The sequence below is a fragment of the Danio rerio genome, chromosome 7, assembly GCF_052040795.2.
Source record: "Danio rerio strain M-AB ecotype USA chromosome 7, GRCz13ab, whole genome shotgun sequence".
NCBI lineage: Eukaryota > Metazoa > Chordata > Actinopteri > Cypriniformes > Danionidae > Danio > Danio rerio.
The window spans coordinates 24,446,797-24,468,920 of record NC_141027.1 but is presented as its reverse complement, the minus strand read 5'-3'; the positions used below and the strand labels follow the sequence as shown (position 1 = coordinate 24,468,920).

Here is a 22,124-nt window from a genome sequence, read left to right as displayed (position 1 = left end):
TTAGTTATTTTACAAACTAGACAATTATGCATGATTTGTTGTTTTTTCCCTCACCAGCAAACTGGTCCAATTGTGAAATCTCCACTTCAAACAGCAGCTCATCATGGATCTGAGCCACCAGTCTAAAAAGATAAAGACACATAGATAAACTAAAACAGGACTATCAGTCTTAATGCGGCGATATAATAGCCTGACCGTGACCACCATCTCTTGATGTGATTAGTTCCTGGAGTGTGGCGGTTATATTACATTAAACAATTCAGTAATGTTAGCGGTCTACATTGGTCTGGAAGCCATCTACTGCAGACATAACTCCTAATACTCACTGAACGCAATAGAAAGAGACTTGGAGGGAGGGGTGAGGAGAAAGAATGAAGAGGGAGGGATGGAGGGATGCTAACAAAGATAAATGACTGTAATATATAGCGCTGCACAGCAAGTTGATAGATTCGCACAGATGGGGCGAGGCAGAAAAAGACAGTGATAAGATCAAGGATATGCTCAACGAGAAAGAAAAAATATCCGTAAATACGAAAGCATCAAAGAAATATCTTTTAAAAACTTCTGGAAAATCTTTGCATATGAATAAATGAATAAAATAAGACTAATACATGATGCAAAATAGGTTTCGATTTTTAGAGAACTATACTAAGGACTATACTTTAGATTACATTCACTTGTGCTACTATGGGAGAAACTGTAAAACACAATATATGGCAGGATATGCCCTGCTTTCTAAATAAGAGTTAATCGGTAACATTGTGTCATATTTGCTGCTGTTAGAATCTCATTCTCAGATATAATAATGCAAATAAGCATGGGACAAACCAAACTGACAGTCCTTGTGTGGTTGTACCACTTATATGAAATGTTATTTAATTAGGATTTTACAATACATATATGCAGTAGGGCTGCACAATATTGGAAAAATCAATATTTTTTTTATCATTCATACATTTTCTTTTTGGCTTAGTCCCATTATTAATCTGGGGTCGCCACAGCGGAATGAACCGCTAACTTATCCAGCATATGTTTTTACGCAGCGGATGCTCTTAGAGCTGCAACCCATCTCTGGTAAACATCTACACACACTCATTCGCACACATACACTACGGAAAATTTAGCCAACCCAATTCACCTGTCTTTGGAATGTGGGGGAAACCGGAGCACCCGGAGGAAACCCACGTGAATGCAGGGAGAACATGCAAACTCCTCACAGAAACGCCAACTGACCCAGCCGAGCCTCGAACTAGCGACCTTCTCGCTGTGAGGCGACAGCACTACCTATGCTTTATTTTTTTATTCTCCGATATATTTTGTAATTATGAATACAATGTACCTAGATGAGTTGAATAACTATTTGGGATAAAATAATGATTTAAGATTGATTGGGATGATTCTGTAGGGGAGTGCATTAGCATAAAATGTCATAAACAATCTAGATAGATTAACTCAATAAAGAAATAGATACAAATTTAATTAACAGTCTTTTATTGTTTTTCTATGAGTCTAACTGTATTTAGCATACAGTAATTGAATAATCAAATGTAAAATAATTTTGCATGGTATTTGTTGTATTAACAATTTAATGCAATTAATCATTTCGTAATCTTAAAGTTACAAATGAATATAATTTTTCTTTGTCTTCATGCTTTTAAAATCCTCATACACTCATACAATTATAATCCAGACTCAACTTTGCATATACTCGCAATGTGACTATTGTGAATGATCACATTGTGATATCAATGCTAAAACTATATATTGTGCAGACCTAATATGCAGTGTGTGAATTATGCATTGACTATTGGGGGTCCGATTTTTTTCAGTTTGTGTAATCTATACGGATGCTTCAGAAAACCAATTTTATTTATTTTAACATCTAATTTGTTAATTTATTTTTAGTGTTTAAGGATAACAGCATACAATACACATACAACAGGGCTATTTCAACAAACAATTTTAAGACTGACTATTTCTGATATAAAACAATGAATTTTGCCAAAAATTTTGCCAATAAATGGATGATCATAAAAGAACAATCCACACTGTAAAAAAAAGTTGACTCAACTTAAAATTTGAAGACAACAAACTTCAAGACATTTTGAGTACTCAATTTTCAACCAAATTACTGCACTTGACACAATTTAAGTTGAGTTAAGTATGTTGCCTTAAAATTTAAATCGTTTTTTTTTTTTTTTTTACAATACATATACAGCGCTATTTCAACAAAGAACTTTTTAGACCAACTATTTCTGACATAAAACAATGAACTTTGCCGAACATTGTGACAAATTTGCATCTTTAAAGGTCCAGGACACCCTGGAGTACTTTTCAAAAATGTTAATAGATTTGTTTATGTTGAGCATCAGTTAAGACAACATTAGCCCCAACATCAGCTTTACTTGGATAATTTGGAGCTTGTGTCAGCTAATTTCATCTTCCGGGTTTAAAATAACATTTGGGGCGGGATCAGAATCGGCAACATATCGTGAATCTGCTAGTGGAGAGATGACGCGTCAGTTTCTGTCATTATTCATAGCAGAGTTTTCTTATCCTATGAGAAGACCCTGCTTCCTATTTATTCATGAGAGCATGTGCTTTCCGAAAGCAAGGGAGACCTGCCAAACTGTGACCCAATGACTAGGTGAGAACAGTTCTGCACGGTATGGGTTGTATGTGTTTGTTTCCATAATTCACAGGGTTTTTTGCATGTTTTCACCGCGATTTTGTCAGGCCCGATACAGCAAAGCTGTTTGTTTGCAGCAAGCATTTTTGTAGGGAGAGCTGTAAAAAAATTGGAGAATGGCGGACCTAGTCTTTTATCAGTTGAGTTGTTACCATTCAGACACATTGCCTATATCCGCGCTGCTGTTCGCCAATGTTTAAAATCCTCCAGATTACCGGCAGGGGTAATGGTTGGAATAGACAGGGAAAGAGACCTACTGCACTGCTATCCACTGTGTCTGCATTCAGACCCAGGGACTCAGGAGGGGAGAAGTCCTCCTCATTTATAGTGTTTATATAAACACGATTATCTTTATAATAAATTGTGGTTATGTATATATGAAATAACGAATAATAGATGTATCAGGGCTTCAAATTACTGTTTATTTCCTAACATTTAAACTTTGTAAACTATAAAATCATGGGTCTTCTCACGGTTTGTGTCTCACTTTGTGAGCCAACTAACAGTTGTTTGCTCCCCTTATTTCCCTTGCTTTGCCGGCCATGCACACTCCTCCCTCTGCTCTCAGAGCTCTATGCCCATTATGAAGCATTTTTTTTAAATTCTGAGGTAGACTTGAACTAAAAGAGGGGTTTCATGGCCCTTTAACAACAAATGGACGATCATAAAAGAACAATCTGCACTGTGAAAAAAAAGTTGACTCAACTTAAAATTAAGGCAACAAACTCCGGGACGTTTTTGAGTTGACTCAACTTTCAACCCAATTACTCCACTTGACTTGATTTAAGTTGAATAAACTCAAAAATGTCCTAAAGTTTGTTGCCTCAAAACTTTAAGTTAAGTCAACTTTTTTTTACAGTTCATGAGTAAGCATATGCGTCAATTAAAATAGAATTAAAATGAGTTTTTGCAGTAATGCTATAAAATAAAAATCATTGATTCTTTAGAGAAATTTCCAGTAAAAAAAACAACGTATTTTATTAGCATAAAAGAACATATTATTTATAACAGCCTCTTTTTACAATTAAATATTTTTGTACAGTATAAAGGTCTTTAAAGTTTATAGAGAACTTTTGATTTATAAAGTTCATTTTTTTAAAGAGTGCATACAAAATGTAGTATTCAAATACATAATATAATAGGGGAAGGAGTGGAAAGATGAACAGATGTATATACCTGGCAGTTTGAGAGTCAGACGACACTTGGGAGCAGATTCTGATCATGGCCAATTTGGCTAGGTCTGCAGCTGAGCCTGATGGGAAACACAGAGCCTCTGTGACAATCCCAGATGCGCTAAACATTACAAACACAAGTAAAAAGGCACACATTACCCTGTAGCACAAAGTTGACAGCCTGTCTCTCTGCTTGGTTTCGAAGGCTCCAGTCAGCAGAGTGAATGTGCGGGAGAAAACGGCGCCTTCCCATTATGGACCTGACAAAACCTAAGGCATCAATAAGAAAGAACACACAAACAGCAACTTACTCACTCATTCAGCCTTATTATATTCAGTCACTCATTCACACACAGACTCTTTAGGAGTCATTCATGCCAGTGCATTCCGGGGTAAGTCAAACAATGGGTCAAGCTTTACACATAAACCCCTGTTGGAAAAGAGTGAGGTCAGCCGATGGACTCATTCGGAAAATCTTTTTCCCAGAAGCACAGAAAGCGCCAGGAGTTATGGGTCACAAAGACAGATCCCCCATATGTATATGTGTAACAGTGTTCAGGAATGTGTGCAGCTCAACGCGGGTGTAGGAACAACAGCGATGACACTTGACCGGAATGTGCCACTGCTATTGTTGATAATGCCCAGAAGGGGTGTATCCATGTATGTGTGTTAAATACTAAATGTTTGTGTGTATTGGTCTTATAGTATTGCATGTCAGAAGATGCCACCCACACTCTGATAGATAAGGCTTAGAAATATTTGGATGCGACAGATTTCTGTGTTAGGATCCTACTTTAGGTTTGGATTTTTCCTCCGCCTTTAATAAAGTGATTGTAGATTTTCTTTTGAAGCAATTGGAAGATTTGCAAATACACCAAATGCTTATTCTGTGGACAAGTTTCTTGCGGGATCGACCACAACATGTATTATTTTATGGTAAGAAGTCTGAAAATGTGGTTATTAATACTGGCCTTCCTCAAGTTTTATCACCAATTATAGTTTCTATTTACACAACCGGTCAAAAGTTTAGGGTCAGTAGGAATTTAAATTTTTTTTTTAAATATGGTTCTCCTGCTCAACAAAACTGCAATTATTTCATCAAAAATACAGTAAACATTGTAAAATTGTGAAATCTTATTGGTTTATTATTGTTTTATTGCTATAAAACAACTGTTCAAAAGTAGTTTATCATTTAATTGAATAATTTAATATAGTGATTTTAAAAATGAATTTTCAGCCTTATTTCTTCAGTCTTCAGTCACATGATCCTTCAGAAATCACTCTAATATTAATTATTAGTATTATTATTATTATTATTAATGATAATAGAAATAAAATTAATAATGACAGGAGTAATAATTTTATTTGAAAATACATGCACAAAAAAGCAGTTTAAAAAAACAATTTTTAATAATTTATTTTACATTTATTAAATGCCTCCTTGATGAAGAGTAATTTTCTTGAAAAATAAATAAAAAAAAAAAAAAAACTGACCCCAAACTTGACCGGTAGTGTATATAAATGATATAACTTGTAAAAATGAAAATCTGACACTTGTCAAGAAGATGATATGGCATTGGTGGGATGTGTGAATGATACTCAGTTATTGGATATTTCTCTAAATTTTGTCAGTTTTATCACAAGTTGGACACAACAGAGAATTATTTGCAGCTTAACACTAGTAAGATGAGTTAGTAATGTGTTGTGGGACAAACAAAATACAAACATTTTGTGGGGAAGTTGAACAGGTGAGTTGTTTTAAATATTTAGGTGTGAAAATTGATTTTCAATTCTCTTTTGATAAACACTCAAGGAATCTTTTAAAAAAGGCTCAGCAGCAGTTAAGTCTGTTCAGATAACTGAGAAGTTTTGATATTGAGAGGACATTTTGTTTGTTGTATATAAATCACTTATTGAATCTGTCCTGACTTTTAACATCGTAGCCTGGTTTAACTCCCTCTCTTTTAAAAGCAAAAATAAACTTTTAAGGCTAGTAAACGTAGCGAGTACAATAATTGGTGAGAGACAAACACCTCTCACTGATTTATTTATAGCAGCGACAAAAAAGAAAAATCTCCACTATTGTGGAAGACGATTCCCATTTTTTACATGACTTCTTTAAGTTACTTCCGTAGACAGTATAAAGTCCCTTTAACAAAAAGGCTAAGTACAATAACACATTTATTCTCACTGCCATTGGTTTTATTATATAGGATTTTTTTGTGTGTCAGTCAGGGTTTCTACAGGTTTCACCAAGTTAAATGTAAGACTTTAAGACACTTTTAAGACTATTATGAATGAAATTTTAGACATACAGGGCTAAATGCTAGGGATTTTATTTGAAAGTCCCAGTTGGAAAAGATTTTGCCCTATCAAAATATTATTATAATTTAATAGATTTAATGTAATAATAATAATAATAATCATACTTTATTGATAAATAAATCTAGGCCTGGTCAGTATCTAAATAAATGAAGAAATTTTAAACAAATGTAACTGTAAGGAAAGTAATTAAATGCTATTTTTACATAAAAAGTTAAATGCTTTATTGAGATTGCAATTGTTGGCGATTTTATGGGTGTTAATGGCCAGATTTGGTAGCTATACATGAACAAAGGAAAATGAATACCTGTAAAAAAAAAAAAAAAAAAAAGATTTAAGACCTACAACACAATATTTCAGTAAATTTAAGACTTTTTTTCAACACCCTGGTCAGTGTATTTATGTTTTGTTGTTGTGTGTGAGCCTACGTCTAAAGACAATTTTCTAAGCCTTGTAGGATAGACAATAAAGTTTATTGAATTGAATTAAATAAACCTGATTTGGTTTTGAAGCTAGTTAGTCAGACAGGTTTAGAATAACATTGAAGTAAGTGAATGATGACAACTTTAATTTTTAAGAATTATCCCAAATGTCCGAACACATTTTGAGGCCACTGAATCACAGCATGAATTAGCAGAGAATATGTTATTCTCCTTTTCAACTTTGACAAAGGTCCTGTATGCATCTTGTCTCTATTCATAAAATCAAAAGGCGGCACAGAGAGTCTCCATAAGCTGTAGATTAGACGCTTCTGCTGGAACTCCCTGTTCTAGAACAGCCCTTCTCCATTTTTGCTTTAAAAAAAACTCATTTCTCCCTCTCAGAACCCGATAAATTTCCCAGCAAAAAATGATAGCAGGTGTTCTGTTGCTGTGCCAGAGGAATACAGTATTGATTGTGTAATGAAGGCACTTGCAGGAACTATTAGTACTGGATGAGTGACTCCCTGAACACAGAAAGTTTCAGCATACCTTACAGTGTGATTTGACACTTACAATGCATACTTTATAAAGATTCTGACTTGAGATTGAAGGATGCAGTTAAATCTACAAAATGTTCGATGGCAAAAACGATATAGTTAGAAAGAGTCAATAATATTTCATTAGTAAGAGGTAGTGGTGCTAGTTCCCATAACATTTGTATCTCTTTCAAATTTGAGCTGATAAGGAGATTTCATTCAAGGACAAGATGCGAAAGCAATAATTTTTCTTTCAATTGGCTGGTAAAAGACACTCACTAAGATACTACTACTAACCAGTTCAAACAAAGTTAAAATAACATCATTCAACCAATAACCAGGGTTTCTACAGGTTTCATCAAGTCTAATTTAAGACTTTTTAAGACCTTTTTAAAACCGTTATAAATGAACTTTAAGCCTAACACAAAGCTAAATGCTAATGCTTTTTTCCCTAATGGCCCAACATTAAAAAAACATTAAAAACAAATGTTATTGTAAGGAAGATAATTAAACATTAAAAAAATATTAAACTTTAAAAATATGCTTATAAATCGAAACTTAAATAGAGTTGGTAAATAGAGATCATAAATATGAGTGAATAAACAAAAATATTTTGTCTGAATGATGGAGATTGGATGAGTGTTGGCCCAAGTGGGTATAGCAAAAGAAAATGAAGACTTACAAAACAATACAAGACTTTTTAAGGCCTAAAATTATGATTTTGAAATTTAAGACATTAAGACTTTTTAAGACCCCACGGACACCCTGAATAACACAACAGTAATTAAAAAACTCTAAGACAAGATTAAATGCCTGACAAAAAAGAACATAGCTAGAATTATGTCTGTTTTACTTATCAATTTCATATATTTATTCTATTTAATTGTCCTGTCCTCTGCTTTTTATTGCCACACAAAACAAAGTATACATTTTATATTACTACACATTTTTGAAGCAACACTGAAACAAACATTGGCAGAATAATATGGTTCTGGGAAACTGCAATGTCAGAGAAGTAATTGTGAAAGAATGGCTGTGAGCATTTTAACACCTTAGAGTAAAGAGCATGACGTGTGTAATATCAGTGTGTCTTAGCGGCCGTTTTATACATACAGCACCGTGAGATGAGCGTTTTTGTTGAGTGATTGTCAGCTTCATTTCTTGAAATCTGTAGTGTTAATCAAACACACCGTGACTCTGGCAGTGCTGGATGGTGTGCTGGATGAAGGCCGGCACCTCTCTATATGTCTTTAGGAAAGAGTCCTGAAAACGACTGGCCTCCTCTGCACTCACACCCAGAATACCAGATAACCGCTCTCTTCCTGTGTGTGAGAAAGATGGAGAGAGTCAGTAGACAATAGCAAAAGAGAACAGAAATATCCCAAGCTCAAAACAGTTCAAGGTGAGACAAAAAAAGATGAAATGAGGTGAGTTGCAGCACAGAATGATTGGCGAAAAAAGGGTTCAAATGAGTAACCTATTCCCCTGATGTTGCTATGACGACAACTACCATGACAACAAATGTAATGGCGTAAAAACCTGCAATTGAGCACTGACTTTTGCCTCTATTTATATTTTTAATGAACCTTATATAATATATAATATACATACATATGGTACATATATGTACAGTAGAGGAAATAAGTATTCAACACCTCTCTTTTTTTCTTAGAAAACCTATTTCTAAAGGGGCTGTTGATGAAATGTTGATAACCAAAGAAATACATTCATGAAAAGAAAACTAAACTAATTAGATTACAAATAAAATTATGTGTAATAAAATAAAATGACAAGGGGGAAAAGTATTAAAAGCATGAAGAAGGGAAGGTTTAGAAATACAGTGAAAGCCCAGACAGCAGCATTGTTTTATAGAATGAAAATCAAGCTGTAGAATGGCCCAGCTAATCACCTGACTTGAATCCTATTTAAAATACAAAATAAAAATCAGTTAGGATAGATAAAACCCACAGAACCATCAAGGTTTTTACACTCTGTTGAAGTCTGTGGGAAAAAATGCAATGTGAGCAATGCATGTGACTTCAATCTACATTTTAGAGTCATCTTAAAGCTGCCATCACCAAAAAATAAATAAAAAACATTTGAGAGTTTCCTTGGCTGTGTTTTGAATCTTTGTCTTGCTGAATTGTCCTCTCTGGTTTCATCTTCATCATCCTGCGAATATGTTGATGTTGGACTGAAGCAGCTAATATTAATTTACCAAGGGCAGAGGGTTGCTGAATAACTACGAGAGATTTCAGCTGCTGTCTAGGCCTTTATTGTCTTTCTCCACCTCCCTTTCTTCATGTCTTCTATTGACCTTATTCTAAAATGCGGAAGTGCGCCTGTTTTCGCGATTGTCTTAGAACTTCCATTTCAGTCGCCTATGGGAGAAATGACAAGGAATAATAAATGGCAAAAAACGGTCAAACTGCTTGCTCTACAAACAAATGTTTGCATGACTATACAGACCAAGTAGAATAATATAACAAGGAAATATCAGTTTGCAACATCAAAAAGCGAAACGAGCAGTTTTTAATGTCTAAAAATGAATGAAAGTGAATGAGACCGGAAGTCTCGTGCCAAAAAGATTCAAATGGCAGCGCCCGCTCGTCTGCGGAGAATAAGGTCAATCCTTTTTTTTGTATTTCTTTGTCATTTTATTTTATTACACATAACTTCATTTGTAAACATATTAGATAAGTTTTCATAAATATATTTTATTGGTTGTTATTAACATCTGGTGAAAATGTCAAGTCAACCTTTCTTGTTGTGAAAAAAATGGTGTGGTGTTTAATACTTATTTTCTCCACTGTATATACGGAGTGCTGAAAATTCAGCTTTGCCATCACATCTCTAAATTGATAAGATTTTAATATTTATAAAAATATATCAATTTGACATGTTTTTTTTAAACTAAATAAGTAAGGCCTAAGTGATGTTTTAAAAACATTCTTGTCAAGCACAAACCTCTCAATGTTCTGAGACACTTTTCTTTTCATCTTTTATATAACCACTGAGATAAATAACATCTATATGATGCATAACAACAATTGCACACAACTGCACGGCAAGTCCAACAATTTGATGAATCATCATTTCTAGAACAAATAAGCTGTGCCAGAATTCAATACTTAGGTCTAATGGTTTGTTTAGATCGCCAGCCATAATTATAGCGTTGCAAATACACTGCTTCTTAGAGGCAGCACTAATGAATACCTAGAGAACAATGTAACATCTGATGTAGATAAACTTTTTTCAATAGAAAGTGTGCACTAATCTAATCAATAAAGACAGATACAACAAGAATAATACAACTAGCTGGTCACATGACATCGCTGAATCCCATGCTGCCTGTTTTACACACAGTGACCTGTTGAATAAAGTAGGACAGAGTTCACACACTAGCAAGACTCAGGCTCATTTTCATCTGACCTTCTGTCTGCCTGTAAATGAGATTATTTCTAGACACCAAGAGAAAGAGGGAGATGAATATATCAAGCATATGTAGTGGGAAATAAATATGAGAGGAAGCTCACAGAAATGATGAAGAGTATGTCGCTGTACATTGCCAGGGGTTGAGATCATTTGCTCTCTAGTGTGCTTCTTTTTTTTGCCTAATTACTCCATCTCTAAAATGAGTCTCCTCTCTGGGATACTCAATAGTTTGCCTCTTATATTCTGACCCAGTTGTGTGTGCGTGTGTTTGTCCACCCCTCCCCCTTGCCGACGAGTGCGAGTGCGTTTTTTGATTTGTTTTCTATGCTACAGCTACACCTCTTTTTAGTATTCGGTAACCATGACAACCTGTCGCTTTCTGCAAGATTATCAACATATGCTGACACTGTGGCGCTCTCTCACCCCCTCTTTTCTCACTCACTTTCTCCTAGCGCTCAGTCACTTATTATATCCTTCCTTGCACAGTCTCTGTATTTCTCGGTTATCCCGAGATGACAGTATGGTTTAAAAGCGTTTCATTCTGTTGCATAAAGCCTAAGAGCACAATAAATAGATTTTTCTGTATTCAACAACTTAAATCTCACACACAGATGTTGGTGAGCCACGTGTGAAATAATGAGGTAAAAATATATATAAACGAGAGAAAAAAAACACAGATGCATTAAAGCTGACCCAGTTTAAGTAAAGTGGAACAGTGACACCCTCCTTCGGGTCCCTCTCTTCTGTCCACATACACACACACACACACACACACACACACACACACACAATAAGATTCTTGTCTAGTGAGGTTGTAGTCAGGGAGGCCACATTCTAGGAGATCTCTGTTAGTAACCAATATGAACAATATGGCTCTATGCATTTGATTTAAGCCCTCAAGTCTGAGTTACACCGTCTCTAGAAGAGCATCAATGCCTTTCTTTTTTATTGGGAAAAAAATCCTTTTAGATATCTATGCTGTGCCTATAGTTATGTACAAAATTGCAAATACTTGACTCGAGGTGAAAATCAGGCAACAAAAGTAGTATGTCTGAATTCATAGTACTCATAAAAGAGTGTGCAAAAAGTACCCAGGTGACCCACTGCATACTATGGACACTTTAAAATATAACTAATGAGGGTCAGTCATGTGATAATTGTGACAGTGAGAACATGGTGAACATAGTATGCAAAGTGACAAGCAACAGTTCATTTCAATGGAGAGTGAACTACTTCCGGAGACCTCTGTCTACGAAAGCGAAAGCGACCGTTGTTGACCAGATGGGCGTGTTGAGTGACGCGACAAAATTAAGGATCCTTTAACTTTATGCAAATGAAGAGTGACTTTCTTGAGCGACAGCCAATAGGAGCACCAGTAGTGGTTATGTTATCCTACAAAGTTGCTGCTAGTGTGAATGAGGCATTCCCGTGTTCACGTTGGTTTCCTCCGGGTGCTCTGTTTTTCACCAAAGTCCAAAGACATGTGGTATAGGTAAATTGGATGAAATAAATAGGCCGTATGAGTGGTTGTGTGAATGCAAGAGTTTATAGGTGTTTCCCAGTAGTGGGTTGCGGCTGGAAAAGCATTCGTTGTGTAAAACATATGCCAGAATAGATGGCAGTTTATCTGTGGCGACCCTCGATAAATAAGAGACTAAGCCGAAGAAAAATGAATGAATGAATGAATGAATGAATGAATTTTGGACATACTCTAAGAATTGCTTCATTCTAAATGAATACAGAAACATTTTTAAACATACTGAATTATATTTTACTTTATGAAACATTTTTTGTTTATGAATTATTTAACCATTTCCTCCTTTAACATTCAGATTTCTAAATCTTTTCTTAAACTGTAAACTACTATTCAAAAGTTTGAGAAAAGCTAATTTTGCAATTATACATGACTTATTTATACATGCTTATGTTGAATATTCATTTTTTTCATAATGAGAAAAGTTACATTTTAAAATACATTCATTCATTCATTAATTTCTTTTCGGCTTGGTCCCTTTATTAATCAGGGATAGCAAAATAAACTATAGAAGAATTCTTTTTTTAAATGTAATGAAATGTCCACATGGTTTTACTGTATGTTGATCAAAAAAATGCAGGCTTGGTGAACATAGCAAATCCTTTCAGAACCTACTGACCTTAAACTTTTGAATGATAGTATAGTTAACCAAACATTAATTTAAAAATCATTTAAAAATATACATTTCTTTCATCAACATTGTTTGATCAATTATTTGCTGCTGTTGAATTCAAATCTTATGTACTCAGAAAACTGTTACAAGTTAGTACTTCTCCAGTGCCATCACCCAATCAGCGCTGTCAGGATGTCATTTTCTAGCAGCTCTATAGTAATTAACAACATGGTATTTACTCCTCAGGGGAATGCCAATGAGCAAAGGCTGTAGCGTGCAGGACTTTATAATCCTGCAAGCAACATCCCCTGGAGAGAGGGCATGAAGACAAATGAAGCCAAACGGCACATTCAAAGGCTAGAGATCTGGTATAGTATCAGTTATGAATATGGGCAATGTATGGAGTTTAAAGTGCATCATGGCTAACAGTTCTCACCAGCTCCATAAACCACAGAGTAGACGATCCGCTTGGCCTGCTCTCTGTCCTCCAGACTCACTCTGTCCTCACTCACACCCTTCCTAAAAGAGAGAGATGAAGACATTTATGTAATAAAAGTGCCAGCAGTGCTGGTATGCTAGAGGCGTCAGTGTTTGTGAAGTGACAGTGAATCAGAGGCTGCCCAGCAGATGTCTTTCTGCATTACAACAGTGGCCAGTGTTTGGTCAGCACTCACACTTCATAATCTCAAAATCCCAGCTCTAGAGGAAAACAACACATACACAAAGAAGAAATATGCCAACAGAAGAGCTGTTATGATCTGGGGTTTTAGGAAAATTAGCTACAGAATAGGGCACCATGATTATGGACAAATATGTAATACTGGTAAGTACTGATAGATTGATATTTTTTACAGTGTACATTTCCCTAGAAAAATGAATTTATTGAACGTTACTAAAACAAACAGACAAAATATTTGTCAAATCCAATTAATTCTAATTTAGACAAAAAAAAACTGTAAAAGTGCAAAACAGTCTTTAAAACACCATCAACAGATATTTAGATTGGTTGTTGTCATTTTTCTTTCTTATCTCGACTCAATACAATATTTATTTATGAAGCACATTTAAAAACAACCAAAGTTGACCAAAGTGCTGTACATTGGACATCTAAAAACAGAGAAAAAAATTAATTTAAAAGCAAACAATTAATAAGTAAAAGCGATAAAAACAACAGCAAAACAATTAGTAATCGAGGAGTATTAAAAGCGAGACTTCAGCCATAAGTATTCATTATTTTCAGCATTGGGTTCAGCTTTGGGCCACTCCAGCCAATAGCAACTACTGGGGAGGTAGGTATAAAGATAGTAAGGTCCCATCCCATTTTTCAAATTTGGATAAACCACCAATACATAAAATTAATGTAATATATCAAACCTCTGTGATATGTATAATGTATATACAGTGCTCGATTAATTGAGTACACTTAATTTTGAAAATGAATATTTGTATCCATTATATATATATATATATAATATAATATATGAATACAATTTTAATCACCAAACATATTTAGAAATTGAAAGATAATACAATTAAATTTAAGCAAAATATTGCAAAAAAAATAAATAAAATACAACCTACAAAATTTTCAACAAATTCTTTTTTTACGTCTTTTGATTTTCCACCTTTTTAAAATTTGTATTCAATATTTTTCTATAACATATATATGTAGGTGTATTAGTTTTTGACCCATTATTGTAAGTTACTTTGTTAGATAAACTCCAGACTTCGCTTTAGTACTGACTAATCTAATGTACAGAATTATTACCTCATTGAATTATTAACCACCGTTTATTTTTGTTCTCCCAATTTCTGTTATAACTGATTTATTTTATCCTTGCCATGATGACAGTAAATAATATTTGACTACATATTTTAAGACACTTCTATACAGCTTGAAGTGAAATTTAAAGGCTTAACTAGGTTAATTAGGTTAACTAGGAAGGTTAGGGTACTTAGGCAAGTTATTGTATACTGATGGCTTGTTCTGTAGACTATCGAAAAAAATATATAGCTAAATAGGCTGATATATTGACCTTAAAATGATTTAAAAAAAATTAAAAACTGCTTTTAATTAAGCCGAAATAAAACTAATAAGACTTTCTCCATTAGAAAAAATATATAGACATACTGTGAAAATTTCCTTGCTCTGTTAAACATCATTTAGGAAATATTTGAAAAAAGGAAAAAAAAAAAAATCAAAGTGGGGCTATTAATTCTGACTTCAACTGTGTATGCACAAATATAGTTTTGTTTAGCTTCCAATTAAAAATATGAATTTAAAAGATAGATTTGTGAGGGGTGTAATTACATATGCTGAGCACTGTACTATTATCGCGATAGCAATAATTTTGTAATATATTGTGCAGCCCTATTACAGAGTTTGGAGGCACATATCTATCCTCACACACAAATAGTGCTCCTGTCAACAATCAAATCACACTTTCTCTTGACAGGTCTGTCAGAGTGAGCTACAGTAACGGTGGAGATGTGAGCATCAGACTGATCGGCTCTCATCTCTTCCTATCTCTTCTCTGGCTTGCTCTTTATCTGGTTCACTGCACACAGCCTGAGGGTGAAACACACAGACTGGTACTGCAGGACACCTTGCCCTCATGTCAACACCGAGCATCTAGCACACTTTACGGTTGACTCTCTTTCTAACATCTGAACATTACACGTATTTGACCAGAGCATGTTAAACACTGTTTGTATACCATGCATTAAATGTCCCTTTTTTAACCACAAGATATGTCAAATCAATAATGCTTTTTAATCATTCCAGCATTCACACAATAAAAAAATGACTTAGAAAACAATAAAGGAGATAACAGTATAATATAGAATGCTGCAAGCAAAATATTATTTGGGGAACATGTTTAAAAGTCTTTAAGTTGAGACCCTGAAAACTGCATGCTCATAAATTGGATAAATTACCATGATTCTTCATGGTTTAGAACAGGTGTGACCAAACTTTTTCTAATGAAGGGCCAAAACCAAACTTGATTGAGGCTAGTGGGCCAAAGGTAATTATAGTTGCCACCGGTAATTTCTTAATAATGTTTAAAAATGACTAGAAAACACTGAATTATATTAACTAAAACAGCATTTTTTTTATTTTACAAAGAACTTATTACAGCAAAAACAAAATCTCATTTATATCAGAATTACATAATTTTTTGCCTTGATTTGGTCATCAATGTCTTCTGCATAGCCATCAAGTGACAGTATTTACATTGTAAAAAAGGTAATTTACAACATTTAATTAAACCATTTAATTTCAGTTTGGTCTAAATAAGATAATTAAAAAGCACTAAAACCAGCAAAAAGGTTACATCAAATTAGAAATGATGATCTCTTTGTTCGGGGCATTCGCCCCAACCCGTTTCTATCATTCTCACTTTCCTTTCAGATGGGATGGTGGACCAAATCAAAAGTTATAGTGGGCTAACTTTGGCCCAAAGGCTCTAGTTTGGGCATCGCTGGTTTAATCAATTACAAAAACACTCACTGGTGCCAGCATCTACAGTATTTAGATTACCGAATGAGTGTTTGGATTTTTTGGAAACCAATGATGAATTTATTACTGTGAAGACAAACAAAACAAAACAAAACACTCACGCCCCTGCTGCAAGACAAGGAGCAAAACAAGTGTTCAAAGTGATGTTTAACCACTGATGTTACCCTGAGACCAGAACCGATGTCTTCTTGTACTATATAGAATTAATTTTTAATGTTTTGAATGAAATATTTCATTTTAATGAGGCTGTATTTATTTTATTTTTTATTATATTACCAATATAGTATATATTTATTGCAGTTATTTTCATAACTGTGAATTGTTTTCTTTTTTTCACATTTTACTTTTTTCCCTGTGACAAAGCTGTATCTTCAGAATTGAGAATTGAGTGTCACACACTCAAAAATAATTATAATATGCTGATCTGGTGCTCAACAAACATTTTTCATATAACTATTGTCAGTGTTGTAAAATGCTATTCTGTAAACATTTGCTGTGATACATTTTTTTCAGGATTATGTGATAAAGCTCAAAACAGAATTAGCTCACTGATTTTTTTCAGCATTATGTCAGTTCAAAGGCCTTCTCCTATTTACATGCATCCTACTAAAATCATCCACAAATATTTACAGGTCTAAATGAAGAACAATGTGTGTTGGGAAGATGACACTTATACAGCATGTAAACGCACCACTGGGCTGCCAGCATGGTGAAAGCGTCCGCTTCAGGGCTCTGAAAGATTCTCAGAAGCTGAGGGTCGGCCGAAAAATGAGCCAAAAGACGCAGCTCCACCTGACAGAAATCTAAACACACACAGAGAGACAGATGTCAAAATGACCTCTTCGAAATCTTCAACTGCACCAACTTTTCATATCTCCTTCCTAATAACAAGATAAAGAGGGAGGAAGATGGGAGCGAACGGGTCTATTGGCATCTTTCCCATCTGTGTCAGCAGGAACAGAAATGCACCCAGCAGCTTCTCTGTCAGATAAAAGAGAATGTGTGAGAGGATAAGTGTGTGTATGTGTGTGTGAGAGAGAGAGATACTGCAGTGATTGCCAGAGCGCTGACTCACCCTCACACACACAACACTGGCAACATATTTCCAAGTTCTTGACAATAATGTGTGTGTGCGCGCGTGCTGTGTATTAGTGTTTGTTTTTGTTGAGCATAACCTAGCATGCATAGTTACTGAGCGCAATCTGAACTTTATCTGCTAAAGAAAAACAGTCCTGAGTGAGAGGAAAAAGTATTGAAACAGCAAGTGGCTCATCTTTTGCACAAGCATCACCTCAAGCGTTATGTAAACCGATTTAAATTGTTCGGCATCAGCTGAGTGGTAAAAACAGACAATGAAGACGGCAAAAGAGCTGTTCTGAATTTTTTTATCGTTAAAATAAAAACAAATCAATTTGTTCAGTACATACATTTCTTCATATATTAATGTACAGTTGAAGTCAGAATTATTAGCCCCCCAGAATTATTAATGCCTCTGTTTATTTATTCCCCCAATTTCTGTTTAACGGAGGGAAGATTGTTTCAGCACATTTCTTAACATAATAGTTTTAAAAACTTATTTCTAATAACTGATTCATTTTATCTTTGCCATGATGACAGTAACTAATATTTAACTAGATATTTTTCAAGACACTATACACTTTTCTATACAGCTTAAATTGACATTTAAAGGGTTAACTAGGTTAATTAGGTTAACTATGCAGGTTAGGGTAATTAGGCAAGTTGTTGTAAAAGGATGGTTTGTTCTATAGACTATCGAGAAAAAAATGTGCTTAAAGGGGCAAATAATTTTATAACAAATATGCTAACAAATATGACTTTCTCCAGAAGAAAAAATATTATCAAACATACTGTGAACATTTCCTTGCTCTCTTACACATTATTTAGGAAATATTTAAAGAAAAAAAAAAAAAACTCAAAAGGGGGCTAATAATTCTGACTTTAACTGTATATATAATTGTATATGTTAATATATAATTGTATATATTAATATATACAAAAGAACATTAATGAATAAACGAATATACAGCATCAATATAATTATGAATGAGCAGTATGCTAGCCAGTTACATAAAAGTTTATCTTTTACTTTGCTATTGATACCTAAAAAAGTCGTGTCAGTCACTTTTCCTTGCTCTTTGTTCATAAACGGACTCATATTAATGAAACCTTAAATCCTCTTGACTAAAGATCCTCTAGGCAGTATGTGTATCTTTTGATGGACAGTTTATTAATAATGAACCTTCTCTAAATTGCAGTTTAATCTTTTTTAATCAGGCACAGGACATCAACATGAAATCAGATTAACATTGTACCCCAACGTTGTGGGGACGTTGTTTAAAAATGAAAATCGGGCTGAAATCAGAACCCAACAACAATGTGAAACCTAAAATCAATTAAATATCAAATATAATGATGTACAGCTTGACGTTGTATGGAAAGTACCACAATGACGTCTATCAGGCGTTGGATTTTGGTTACCATACCTAGCGAATAAATGTCAGTATTTTACATCAATATGACGTTGGTTAAAGATGTTGGCTCGACTTTCCAACACAACCTTAAATCAACATCATTTGACGTCATTATTGAACGTCAATGTAACGTTGTCCTTAGACGCTGGCTAGACTTTGAATTTTGGTCACCTATTCCCAACTAGGTCTGGGTGATATGACAAAAAAATGATCACAATAATTTTTACCGATATAAATGTCAAATCTTTATATTTATCAATTTTAAAGGCTTTTCAGCATACCAATCTCTTTGTGCAGCTGATTTACCACATTTTGTAAAATGTTTTAGCTGTCTGACAAGATAAATAAAAAAATTGTAAACAAAAGAACAACCTTAATCATTTTTCAGCATTCACTGTTTTCAAAGACATTACCCTACAAGTTATTGTATATTATTGTTCAACGTCAATAACAAAGTAAAACAGGTTTAGAACAAGTAGAAGGTCAGTTAATGGTGACAGAAATTTCAGGATAAACTGTTCTTTTAGTGGTGAGTATGGTGAATTTAGGGTGAAATATCTTTTAATACATTTTATTTAGGGATACAAACGATTACTTGATCAACTGATTGTCAATAACCCTTTAATCAAAAGACCTTATTGATCAATGATATCGTGATAAGTATCGTTATCGAACTACCACTCAGCTTTAGTCACAATCTTAATCTAATCTAATATTAAAGTCTGATGATGTTGTGTGTGCCTGTTGGGTTAAAAGAGCACAACACATTTAAAAAGGGAGTTTTTTTACCTAAACCAACTTATGTATTTAATTTTTATTTTTTTATTATTAATACTTATCAGTTGTTTTAAGAGTTTGATAAGGACCAGAAGGCAACTTTCTTTCAAACTACATTATACTTTATTCTCTAAATGAGCCACATTCAACCTTTTCCATCTGCAGCAACTTAAGTAAAGATTAATCAAATAAGGCTAAAGTATAGACCCATATAACCATAACTGAATTCCCTTTACAGCTACTTAGGGCACTTTGTCAGATTAAGTCTATTTGTGGACTAGCTTCCCGTTATTCTAGTGGTTTATTAAATGCCAATGACCTTGTGTCGGTTTTCTTTTAAATTTCAGTTCCTAGAATGATGAGGGCTGCAGGTTAGCACGTGTATGTCAGACATGATATAAGCAACTCTATGTGAACAGAATAGCAATAAATAATAGGCAAGTCTGACTGAATACTTCTAAACGTTTAATTTTACTGATATTATATAGATATTCTAAAATTGATTTAGAATTAATACTTGCCCATGTGCATTTCTAATTAAAATCTCACTTCTCAGCCACGGAACAGTAAATTCTGAACTTACTATGACAATATTATGGTGCAGTCACATTTACCAATGCTCATCAACATTTTACAAAAGAGCATTTAGTCATTTGGAACTGATGTATGGGAATGAGTATAGACCTTTTTTGTACTAAAAAATAATCTAACATTTTGCTAAAACGGCTACATATTTAAGGTTTAAGTTATGGAAGATGAGTTACTGTAAGTGCTACATTTCAAGGTAAATCCCAACCTGTAAAATGAGCTTTTTAAACTCCCTTTTGTGAAGAATTATTGTCTGTGGTCCAAATCTATCTAGACTCATAAGAGCTAGTTTCCTCTCCTGAGCCAGCTAAATTAAGACCCCAACAAAGAGAACAAATTGAAGAGCAGTGGCTCTATTAAAACGCATCTGGCATTAGTGTAAAAATAGTCCCACATTGATTTATAAATGAAAGATGGTCTAAACATAGATGTACAAATCGATACCTTCATAAGCAGTGTGCACAGATGGACACTGATGAGTTTCCTTGTTCACAAAGATACAAATTCCTTGCATGATTGATTTAACGATATCCAATGGATCAATTTTACCCAAACAGAAATCAATAAAAAGTATTATTTGTGTACTACATTACTTTTATTAGCAATTAAACTACCAGCTTTAGCCCTTTTTTGAGGATTTGCTTTAAGTATGCATTTATCTCTAATTTAGTTTTCGTATTGTTATTTAGCCATTTATATAACTGCCAATGCAAAATTATCAAAGCTTTATTTTTAATGCTTTTCATTTAATATTTAATCAATTAATATTATTATATTATACTATTTAATACTTATTATTTTCTTTTTTATTTCATTAAAATTTTTAATACATTTTTAGTAAACTCTAAAGTTTTAAACTCTTAATACAACCAGCAAATACATCCTTCCATTAAAAAAAACACAACAAAGTTTCCCTTTTCCTGTTTTACAATTATTAAAATTCATAAAGGTTTGGACCAAGCGGAGAGTGAAAATGAAAAAAAAAAAAACAATTCATATTTGGGTGAACTACACCTTAAAAGGTGCTGGAGCATTTTAAAAATAAAAGTTGAAAGTCCTTGTGGGAATGAGGGATTTATTTAAAAAGACCCCATTATGAAAGGATAAACTAAGTATTCAGGAGAGTTCAGGATACAGGGGATAAACTAGCGGAGTTCAGTCTGCGCTATACAGGCCACCAGACAAGCTGGGAACGAGGGATGACTTTGTCCTCATTCTAGCCTCGCTCTGTTCTCCTTCTGGAAACAGCCAGGCACACTGCGCGATTGGATATGACAAGGCCACCACAGGGACAGGAACTCATCCTGCTACTGAACCACCCCCCACCACACACACAAACACTAAAAATGCAGATGTCAGCAAACATACAAAATGAATGAGCACTCCTGAGGGTTAAAAATATCAGAGAACAAAACAACAACAACAACAAATCAATTAAGTGATCTCCTATCACTCAATGTCCTTATCTCCTCCTCTTAGGTTTAAAGGGTTTGTGCATCAAAGTTGTCCGGCCATGAGATGAGACTGGGTCAGAACAGGCTGTTTTTAAGGTTATGGAAATGCTAGTTGCATGGGGATTGAAGGCTGAGCTCTTCTGCCGCAGGTTGCATTGTCCTTGCTGTGACTCTGTTATATAACAACACACTGAAACACCTCACACACACCCGCTGCTGTCAGGACAAACAAACACACACCCAGACGAACAGGCACACTCATAGTACTTGTCCTAAACACACCCTTAGTGCTGTGCACATCACTGCAAAAACCCAGGCTTTCAAACAGCCTATTATCAAGGGGTTGCAGGAGGAGCGCATCTGCTTTTCAGAGACACTCACCTGCAGAGAGGAAAGTCCAACCCTCTCGTGGAATGAACATGGCACGCGGATGGACAGTCACTATGTCAGAGGCCTTTCCTATAAACACAAAACAATTGCCTGTAAACACATAATCAAAGTGATTACGCATTCATTGATTTAAAGGGTTAGTTCACCCAAAAATAGAACAAATAAAAATAAATTACATTG

The 22,124-nt window shown here is 34.4% G+C and overlaps 1 protein-coding gene across 1 annotated transcript in view; it reads right to left on the bottom strand.

The window, feature by feature from the left end:
* The window catches only part of poln (polymerase (DNA directed) nu), a 63,697-nt gene that overhangs the window by 3,693 nt on the left and 37,880 nt on the right, over positions 1-22,124 (bottom strand). The window contains 7 exon segments of the mRNA NM_001100026.1: positions 55-122; positions 3,866-3,941; positions 4,021-4,131; positions 8,332-8,463; positions 13,160-13,242; positions 16,935-17,046; positions 21,936-22,013. Coding sequence (NP_001093496.1) covers positions 55-122; positions 3,866-3,941; positions 4,021-4,131; positions 8,332-8,463; positions 13,160-13,242; positions 16,935-17,046; positions 21,936-22,013 — 660 coding nt within the window.